Genomic DNA, 10,873 nt, shown 5'->3' on the forward strand with positions numbered 1-10,873 from the left:
ATGTACCCAAGTATGATGACTCAGGAGCTGGACAGCTCACAGGCAACCAGTTGACCTGAACCCTGAAAGGGGTTAGTTAGCCTTGTTCTATTCAAAACACAGAAGTAAAAGCAACGAGAAGATGTTGCAAAGGGCAAATTTCTTATCCACATAGAGAAAAACTCCCTACTGATCGATCAGTGCTATTGAAAAATGACAGGGTGGGATATTGAGGCAGCCCAATGGACAGAGCACTACCCTGGAGAATCTGAGTTCAAATACAGCTTCAGACACTTGACACTTACTAGCTGTGTGACCCTGGGCAAGTCACTTAACACTGATTGCCCCACCTCCACCTCCCACACACACCCCCAAAGAGAAAAAGGACAGGGCTGAAGTAGTATATATTCCCTCTTATTGGGGTCTTTCAATGAAGGCTGAATTACTTATTAAAGATATCATGGGGAGATTCTTTTTCAGACATAGATTAGGATAGTAAAGTCCCTTCCAACTCAGATTTTGAGATCTGGGCTGGGGTCACGTGTTCTTGATAGCACATTAACACCAAAGTCTAATCTGGGCAGAGAGCAACAAGAAAAGGTTCTTATGGATTCAAAACTAGAATTGTATACACATATACACATTCACAAGCAGTTCATCCCCCAAATAGACTTGGAAATGCCCTTCTTTTAACATTACTAAGCTTTTCACCTCTAAATTTAAAAGACCGTTGGGGAGACTTTCTTGCACACACCCTGGAAGTTCTCGAGGCAGAAAGAACAGAGGACATATCCAAGCTGTCCATCAGAAACTTCAGGATCTGTTCTCAGAGAACTCCAGAACCGCTTTGGAAGCTGCCCCTTTTCATGGCAGTGAACGGTAAAGCCAAGGAGCCACGCGGGGTGGTCTTGTCCATTTGGACTGACACACAGCTAGGATAGTGTCACTCAAGCCATTTACAGTCACCCTTCAACAGCCACCAAAGACAGAGGACTATTGTTAAACTCCATAAAACCAAGAGGTAAAAATGGAATATCCCACAGAATGCCGAGTCCCTGTTTCCAGACAATCTGAAGATAAGAACTGGCAATTATCTGATATAGTTTAAACATGTTCACCTCCCTGAAGGTGGAAAAACCAGGCTATCACAGTCCGGTTCTAGAATTCTATCATGCTAAGGAAGCAACAGAGTCTGTTCTCTAAACCCCATCGCCACCAGAATCTGAAGGGGCAGGGGAAGGAGAGGAACTCTATAGAGAACACAGAAAATGAAAGATTGGGGATTAAACGGTACCACAGAAAGAGGTTCACAAGGAGTCGGAGTGAGAAATCTTGGATTCAAGTCCTGGTTCTGTTCCTTACCACTGTGCCCGGAGACGAGTTTATAGAGCTGGGAGGGATCTCAGATCACCGTCTCTGAATTCTATATGGGAGGGAACTGAGACTTAGAATTACCTTGCCCAAAGTCCAAAATCACACAGCTAGTAAGAGAGTAAAGATGTCAACGGAGATCCGATATTTCCCTCCTCAGACTGTTTTTCCAATACCCAAAATTACCCAAAATGAGAAGTTCTATTCTGCCTACTTCTCAGGACTGTTGTGAAGAAAGAGTTTTATAAACGACTATGGAAGCTGTCCTGCAGAAACCACTCACGGGTTACAAGCGTGGCCAACATGCAAGGGGAGCAGAGACCTCACTTCTCTCCCCACTGCCCTCCCAGACTACAAAAAGCCTAAGGAAGGGCTCTAGGCTTGACTTCTGCCTGTTGGAGCCCTAACTTCCCCATCCTCCTTCTCAGCTGCTGTGTTTACTTCCTTCTCCTCAGGTACTAACCTCCTCTCCAAAAGAAAAATATTGACATAGCCAGCTGGAACTCAGAAGGGTTTCTGCACAACCTAATCTTCATACCTGGGCCCTAATCCCAAGAGATAAGGGGTGGGGAAAGAATGTCATCTCCATGAACCAAAGGACTCCACTCAACCCGCCTCAGTCAAAGAATAACTTTGCTAATTATATGCTGTAGCCCTGCCCAAAGGCCTTTGGGAACCAAAGTAGGAAGGTGCTCTGCAACATAGGCCAAAGTCTGTCAAGCTGAGAAGCTCGGGCTGGAATTCTGGGTTACTAGTTCTCTTGACCAATCAAACCAGAGATTCAGGAGGCTAAGGACTATCGGCTTATTCAGGGGCTGAAAACAGCCTCCATAAATGGCTCTAACCATAACATTTAATACAGGAAATGTACACACACACACACACACACACACACACACACACCAGCTGGTAATTCGACAGGATCCAGAAGAGTTCTACTCTGTTGTAACACAGTGAGACAAGGTAGAGACAGAATAAATAGAACCAGAGACAGAAAGAGCAATAACAAGGGATGAGGGAAGAGAAAATGTGAGTGTATATATTTCTGCTCAGTAATCACCAAATTCAGTTGGAGCTGGCTGCAATCTCATTACCTGAGAGGCTACTTTCCCAAGTACTTTAAACAGTTTCTACGAGCAGCAGCAAAGGAACCTTTAACAAAGGGCTCAAAGATTTCACCCATCCAGTTCAGTTAGAAAGGAGCTCCGATTCATCCAATACTGTTCCTCGGGCTCATGTTCGTCACTGACAAAAACAAGCCTCAGACTCAGACATTGAATGTCCCCGCAAATGTGCCGAGGGAAACTGTGCTGAGTTTTGGAAGATGGAGACCCAGAAAATGAACCCAAGAGAACACCAGTTTTAATTATCTGCAAAAATGAGTCCAAAACATCACTGTGGCCATAACTGGCTCCCATCCTGGACATCATGCCTACAGCCAAAGGCTCTCGTGGGCCCGCAAATGCCTCGGCAGTCATAGCAAGAGTAAGATAGGTCCATGATGCCCCAGCTATATCACATAAGCTACCATCCTGAAGGAGTCCAGTACCCACTATTGCCTAAATGAGGGGGGGAATCTACTCAGTATGGTCTCAGATATAGATGAAAGAGGTGGGTGCTTCTGGAGAAAGGAACTAGTAAAATTCCCTTTCCCCAAAACATCTTCCCTTCCTGACTGCCAAGGGTCCTTATGGATTACTTCTGTTAAGGATTTTTACACTGTTAAAATGAAAAGTGACAACCAAGATTGCTATGAGGATTAAAACACTTAGCACAATGCCTGGTACTTAGTAGGTGCTTAATAAAGGCTTATTCTATTCCAGTGCAAACATCCTGATAACATTAATCCACTGTCACCCATTAAGGACTTTCTGCATTTTAGTTCACACTACTTGCAAGCTTTTCAAACTTGACAGCAAAGTGAGACTTAAAAGATATGGGACTTAAAGGTAAGGATAGGGGAAGGGTATTCTGGGGGGGAGAAGAGGAGGATTGGGACTTAAAGCCAAGGATAGGGAAAGGGTATTTTGTGGGAGAGGAGGATTGGGACTTACTTAAAGCCAAGGATAGGGAAAGGGTATTTTGGGGGGGAGGAGGATTGGGACTTAAAGCCAAGAATAGGGAAAGGGCATTTTGGGGGGTAAGAAGAAAAGGATTGGGACTCAAGTTGGGACTTAAAGTGAAGGATAGGGAAAGGGTATTTTTGGGGGGAACAAGAGGAGGATTGGGATTTAAGTTGGAACTTAAAGGTATGGGACTTAAAAGGATAGAGAAAGAATATTTTGGGGGGGAGAAGAGGAGGGTTGGAACTTACTTAAAGCCAAGGATAAGGAAAGGGTATTTTTAGGGGGGATCTAGAAGAGGATTGGGAGTTAAGTTGGAACTTAAAGGTAAGGATAAAGAAAGGGTATGGGGGGGGGGAGAAAAGGGTTGGTGTTTTGTAGAGGGCCAGAAAAAAAGGAGCAAGCAGGAAAAATCTAGAACTTGGGGTGGGGAGGTAGAAATGCCACCAGGAGGCCAAGAGCTATCTGGGAAAGGGACCAAAAGACAAGGAATGAATTGCTTAACAAAAACAGTTGCCCAAGTCAAAAGCTACATATCACTTAGGTGCTAGGGCGAACCCAGATCTGGCACTATGGGAGTTGGTATCTTAGTATTTTTTTTAACCAAAAAAGGCAGTAGAAAACAAGATCCTCCCCTCCTTTCCCTCCCCCCATTGCCATGGCTCCTCCAAGGGCCAAAAACCAAGGGAATCATCTATTGTAATTCTCTATGGTGAAGCCCCCAGAAAGCAGAAAACCCCTCCACACCTCCATGCTGTAATATGAGTTAGAATCAGGCAAGTCTGCCCTAAGGGGAACTCACTCAAAAGCAAAGAACAGCGTGCAGGTCCCCAGAATGAGGAAGAGGGTCAAGTAGAAGATTCCCTTCTGCCGGGCCATCATAACGCGTCCATCGCAGCAGAAGGTGTTCCTGCCTGGGAGCTTCTCCCATTTTCGAGTCACCTTCTTCCTCACCACCATCACAGACATGGCTGCAATACACCTCCTAAGCTTGCCTTCAGTCACAGGAGAAATGGGATTTGGGTCAAGTCCAGGCTCAGAACCACAGCTCTGGTGGCATCGGTGGCTGCTGCTTCTGTCCAGCCAGACATCATCAAAAATCTGACTTTCAACCCTAGGAAAAAAAGAGAAACAAAGAAAACATAAAATGAGCTAAGAGTATCCTTTTCCGGGAGGCGGTGCTTCCAAGTGAGGGGGAGAGCCGGAGTGTTTTATCCCCAATCTGTATCTGCTAAGATAGCAGAAGGGTTTTAGTTCATTTGGGGGAGGGGAGAGGGGGGAGGGAGGGAAGTGCCTTACAAGCATGGAATTGGTAGAAAGCTAGCTTTGGAGTCAAAGGGCCCCAAGTCCAAATTTCACAGCAACTTCTCTGAGGATTATTTTCCTGCTCTTCAAAATAAAGATGAGGATGATACTTGTGTTCCCCACCCCACCCCACAGCAGTTTGGCTCAATTGACATCCCATGTGAAAACACTTTGGAGAATTCTCTCTCGGAAGGAATTATTCTTCTGCCTCCTCCCTCTGCGCCCCAGTTAGACTAGAAAACAGGGAGCTTTATTTCAGACAAGAAACTGGGAGACCTAGAGGTTCAATGACCTGGCCCACTCACGGAAGAACTGAGTTGTAAAGTCATGGGTTTTCTGCCTCCCAGGTGCTTCTTTGCAGCCGACTATCCGGTTTTATAACCATCTACCCAAAGCCCGGGGAAAATAACCCTAGAGTTTGTCCTTCAAGGGCCCAAGTCCCCGTTCTTTCACCTTCTTTCTATTTACTACCAAACATGACTCACTTGAGGGGATAAGTCACCCTCTGGCATGGATAGGAATTTCTGGCCACGGCCACATGATGCACACACAATGTATTTGCACAAACCAGATTTGCCCTAACCAAACACTGTCTGAGCTCTCTCCGGGTCCCGGAAACTACGAGAGTCTTGCTAGCTCGTCCAGCCTTTACGGCAGCTGAATGAAACCACATTCCTGAAGATGGGGGACCACTAGGTAGAGGGCACTGACTCACTAAGGTGGGAGAGGGAGAGGGTGGGGGAGGGCTTGGAGGTAGGAAGGAGCAAAGATGGCAGCAGCAGCAGCAGTAGCAGTAGCAGCAGCAGCAGCAGCAGCAGCAGCAGCAGCAGTAGCAGCAGCAGTAGCAGCAGCAGCAGCAGCAGCCACGAAATGGGCAAGGTGCTATGTGGGACAGTCGGGAGTGGCCCATCTCCATTCCCTGGGCCCTAAGCGCGCTCCCGATGTGAACCTCCCCCTCCCCCATTCACCACCCTCTCCCTCCCCAGCCCCGCTCCTCCGAGGTACGGAGCATCGCAGCCGCCGCCGCCACCCCCGCCACATGCTGGGAAGAGAGGGAGGGAGCCGGGGAGGGAACCAGGGAAGGAGCCAAAGAAGGAGCCAGGGAAGGAGGGCGGGCGCGAGGGCTGCCGAGGAGAAACAACCCACAGGAGGCGGCCTCCTCCTCCTCCTCCTCGTCCTCCTCCTCGTCCTCCTCCTCCTCCTCCTCCTCGTCCTCCTCCTCCTCCTCCGCTGCCGCCGCGGGGCTGGCCCCGCTCCAGCAGGCGCTCACAGCTCCAGGCCATGGTCGAAGGGACGCTGCCCGAGGGGCCGGGGGAGCAGGAGGGGCGCGCGGGCTACGCGGTCCCGGGCCCCGCCGGGCGGAGGCCCCGGGGCCCCGGGCACCACGGACAAGCAGGCGGCCGCCCAGTGGCGTCGAGCAGAACAAAGCTCCGAAGCCGGATAAGAAATGGACAGCGGACGGCGGCCGACCGCCCCCCGAGGCCCAGCAGCCTCGGGCGCGAGCGCCCTCCGCCCTCCGCCCGCACCCAGCACCCCCACCCGCCGGAGCGCCCCCTCGAGTGCGAGGCGAGGCGAGGAGGGGACGCCCCCCGAACTGCGCGCGCGCGCGCGCACCACGGAGCCCGCGCAGCCCTCCCCCGGCCCCCCGACCCCCCACCCGCTCCCCCCTGCCAGCCGGCTGCCGTGCGGCCACACGCACTCGCATATACATCCGTACATATATATACACACGCGCGCACGCACGCACACACAACACACACACACACACACACACACACACACAGCCGCGCGCCCCGGGACGCACCGCCACGTGCCGCCACAGCCACGGTCACGGTCACGGCCACCGCCACCGCCACAGCCCCCCCATCGAGTCCGGCTCCCGGACTCCGCGGAGCCGCCGCCGAGCATCCGGGACAGGCGGGTCGGGTCCCAAGCCGGCCGGCCGACCGGCCGCTCCTCCGGGGGTGGGGGGCGGGGGGGAGCGGGAAGCAGCCGCGCCGCGGGGAGCTGCCACGGCGGGCGCGACCCCCTGCTTACCTGGCGACCGGGACTGCGGTGGGAAAGGTGGCGTCCTCCTCCGGAAGGGAGCGAACGATCTCGGCAGCAGGCAGAGGGATAGGTGGTGGCTCCTCCGCCCCGCCCCGAGCCCCGGGCTGCCGCCGCCTCCGCCTCCGCCTCCTCCTCCTCCGGGAGGGGGCCGGGGGGGAGGGGGGGGATGGACCTTTGCCGTCGGGAGCCACGGCCAGCTGCGGCAGCAGTCCACCGCTGGAGGAATGGAAAGCTCCGCACGTCAGCCGGCTGCTCCAGCGGCTGCCCGCCTGCCATTGGCCGGGCCCCTCCGGGCGCCTACGCCCCCGCCCCCCTGCCCCGGATTCCTATTAGTTAATAGGCATGCCACTCGACGGCGCCTCCTCCTCCCCTCCTCGCTCCCCCCGCCCCCTTCCCCATCCCAGTGCCAGTTTGCCCTTCGGGTCCTAGTGCCAATGGGCGTGAAGTGCCACTTTGTCACGGAACCCACGCGGTGGGGGGGAAGTGCTGGTGATGGGCAAGCCGGGACCGGGACCACCAAGGGCGCGGAAGCCCCTGGGTCAGCAGTGAATGGAGCATTGAAGACCAGCCCCCCCCCCCCCCCATCGGGCCTCTACCCCTCCCTGCTCCCTACTTCTAGGCCTCCTCCTTGTTTGGAAAATGATCCCCAGGAATTTCACTTTCCAAAACATAAGGAAATCATCTCGAGCCCTTTCTCAAGCGAGGCTCCCTCAACCTTGAGGAGCCCCAGAGAACAGCAGAAAACAGCCCCGAATCTGAAGTGAGAGGTCCCAGCCCCAACGTCCCTGCTCCTTCGCCCTGGCTGCACGACATTAAACGAGTCACTCCTCGTCCGCCAATTTCGGTATCTGAAAAATGGAGGGACCGGGAAAGCACCGTGTGCGGTGGAAAGAGCAAAGAGGACCCGGATCCATCCCAGTTCTTCCCAACACTGCCGGTGTGACCTTGACCCAGTCATTTGCCCCGTTTCCTCATCTTTAACATATACCAGACTAAACGACCTCAAAAGTCCTTCCCAGTTCTACTTCTTCGATCCTATGTGTAGAAGGGACTTGGGCTCCACTTCCCATTCTCCAACCTGCCCTCCCCCTCTCTATAGCTAAAGCTTGCCGAAAGACACCGGAGGGAAGAGTCCCCGGTATAGTACGTGTATGATCACCACCGCCGAAGCCAAGGCTCCCAGCTAAGTTTTTCAGAGGGTAGAAGCTTAAGGGCAGGTAATCAAAATCAAAGTTTAGCCGGAAAGATTCTTCAGCACGATGCTCAAAGGCACCCCACCTTCTGCCACTTGTATAAAGCACTGAACATCAAGAAATCGCCAAAGGAGAAGGGATGAGACAGTCTGAAATCCAGCTCTTCCACCCCGGCCCCACCCCCACTATGAGGAGACTAAGAATACCTGTGCTCCTAACTCTTGGGGGGCAAGGGGGGTGAGGAACCATGAAAAGAATCCCCCAGATTGGAGAGGGCTTAGAATGAATGCCCTTATGTTCCTGTGATACAGGCTGGCAGATGTCTAACCTACGGACCATGAAATAGTATGTATCAGTTACCTCTTTTTCTTTTCCTCCCCCATTAGATTGTAGCCCCCCCCCTCCCCCCAAGCAAGGGGAGCAGATCTGGGCACTTCATAAATGGTCAAGTTGAGGAAGTCTCCCATGCTGCTCTGGGGACTCTAGACAAGTTGGAGAATTATTTCACCGATAGAGTTTGAGGAAAACTTAGAAACCGACTAGTCCCATTCCCCAGTTTCACTCTAGAGGAAACTGAGGCTGAAAGAGAGATGTGTCTTGGCTAAGGTCAGTCAGACCAGGCAGGGCCATTACTTGAACTCGGGTCTCTCCGGCTTCTGACTCCAAGCCCAAGGCCCTTACTGCTGAACCACGCTGCCTTTTTCTTCTTTATAGTATTTTCATCTCAGCTGGGATGACAAAGAGCCATATAAGGATAATTATATCTGCTTCCTTGGTGACAGCTTTCATTCAAGAATTTCCAAAAGACAAAGGACTTATTAGATAGCTCTGTCTCCTGTGAAAAGATGGTCTGACCTATTTTATAGAAGGAGAAGTTCGGCATTTAGGAAGCAAGAGTTTCCTGGGCTGTCCCCCAAGCCTGGAAAGCTTTCCATCTTCATCCCTGCTTCCCGGACTCGATGGCTTCCTGGTGGCCAAAGTCCCCCCTTCTGCGAGAAGCCTTTCCCAGCCCTCTCGAAGCTGGGTGCCTTTCCGCTGAGATGACCCCCAATTCGTCCTGCCCATAGCCTAGGCAGTTGTCTGTGTATTGTCTCCTCCATTAGACTTCACAAAACTCCGAGAGACCAGGAGCTGCTTTTTGCCTTTCTTTGTTCTCTCCAGCCCTTAGCTCAGTGCCCAGCACATAGTAAGTGTGGAATACATGCTAGACGACTGACGTCTGATGCCTCTTGGAACTCCTACAGATTATAATTATCTGTTTATTCTCTCTGTGATCAGTATTATTTAAGGGTACAGATCTCACTTTCTAGTGGAAGATACAACAACCCTTTGCTGAATGGGAGAATAGATTTCCCTCAGGCCCCACCCTACTATTCTTCAGGGCAGTTCTACCCAGAAGTCTCAGGTAAAAGCCCTACTTCCCTTATTACACGCCTCAGCCCAGGTCCTTCCCAACAGTTGGAATGCCTTTCTCTCCCCATTCCCCCCCACCAGGAATTTCTTCCAAATTTCTAGAGCCCACCTGAAAAGTCTCATCCTTTAAGAAGCCTTCCCGAAACTCCCTGGCCTGTGGATAGATAAGAGATCAAAAAATATGACAATTTTTCAAAGGAAGAAAGACATGCTATCAACAACCATGTTAAAAATGCTTCAAATCTCTAATAACAAGATATATGAAATAAAACCATTTGGAGGTTTCGTCTCCTACAAATCAAATTGGCAAAATGACTAAAGTAATCAGTGTCGGAGGGACTGCAGGAAGACAAAAGCACCACTACACTACTGATGGAACCATATAATTGGGCTTACTCTTGGGGAAAATAATTTGGGCTTTGAAAAAAGTTGATAGCCTTTGATCTTTTGGTTCTGCTACTGAACATGAATCCCCAAGGAGATCAAAGAAATCTTTTGAGCAGACAGGTCTCCCATATACCGAAATATTCACGGTAGAATTTGTTTTGTGGTAGCAAAAACTCTGAAAACAAGAAGGCTACCCATTAACTGGAGACAAGTTGAACAAATTGTAGTTGGGGAATGGAATGGTGTGGGGGAGGTGGGGGAGAAACACTCAACTGGAAGTCCAACGATCTTGGTGAAAATTCGAGCTCTTCCATTTCCTACCTGGATGACCCCTTGGACACTCCACACCTTCTCTGGATCTCTGTGAAATGAAGGAGTCCCTTCAGATGGTCCCTATAATCTAAACCACATCACCAGGTCACGGATCTATATTTCTGTGTGGCTAAGATACGAGGCCATTGCCAGTCATCAAGATTTATAGCTTGCCACTGGACTCTGATGACTCGGAGGAGAGAGTGAAGCTGATGACTTTGCATAACCCTTGCCTCAAATCTAATTCACCGAACCAAGGATGAACAACGATCTGTGAGGAGGAGTAGCTGCCCCCCGGGGACCCAACTGCCCACTTTGAATTGACCGGTGCTGCTATAATAATTATTCTTATTTCCCCTTCTCCTCCTCTTCCTTCCTCTTCTTCTTTCTCCTTTTCCTTCTTTTTCCTCCTCCTGCCCTTTCTGTTGTTCTGTCCACATATGCAGCCATACCCTTCCATGTGGGCGCTCTGGCCAAGGAATCTAATTTGTGATTCCCTTATACTTTGCAAGGCATTTTGGGATTTGAGGGCTAGATCGTTTTTTTCCCTGTTTATTTTTCCTATCATTACTTTTTTTTCCAAAAACCCGGGACAATTAACTCTTTTGTCTCCTGATATTTCATTGATTACTTCTTGAAATATAGCTGGGGAAAAAAATAGGCTTTGAAAAAGCCCATTGTGATTCAAATAGAGCTACTTGACTATGCCTTTAAACCCAAATCACTCTGGCTTTCACAGATTGGCCAATAATAGGTCCCAGCCCAAGCCACTGTTGCCCATTGTTTGGGTTTTGATGGCTC

At 50.7% G+C, this 10,873-nt stretch overlaps 1 protein-coding gene across 1 annotated transcript in view; it reads right to left on the reverse strand.

The window, feature by feature from the left end:
- The window catches only part of ZDHHC9 (zinc finger DHHC-type palmitoyltransferase 9), a 37,097-nt gene extending 30,088 nt beyond the window's left edge, over window positions 1-7,009 (reverse strand). Inside the window, exons 1-2 of the mRNA XM_031945242.1 lie at window positions 6,756-7,009; window positions 4,216-4,527 (exon numbers count right to left, since the gene is read on the reverse strand). Of these exons, the coding sequence (XP_031801102.1) occupies window positions 4,216-4,382 (167 nt within the window). The 5' untranslated portion in view covers window positions 4,383-4,527; window positions 6,756-7,009. The remainder of the gene's footprint in view (window positions 1-4,215; window positions 4,528-6,755) is intronic.
- Between the last annotated feature and the right edge of the window lie 3,864 nt (window positions 7,010-10,873).

The sequence above is a fragment of the Sarcophilus harrisii genome, chromosome X (genome assembly GCF_902635505.1).
Source record: "Sarcophilus harrisii chromosome X, mSarHar1.11, whole genome shotgun sequence".
Classification (NCBI taxonomy): Eukaryota; Metazoa; Chordata; class Mammalia; order Dasyuromorphia; family Dasyuridae; genus Sarcophilus; species Sarcophilus harrisii.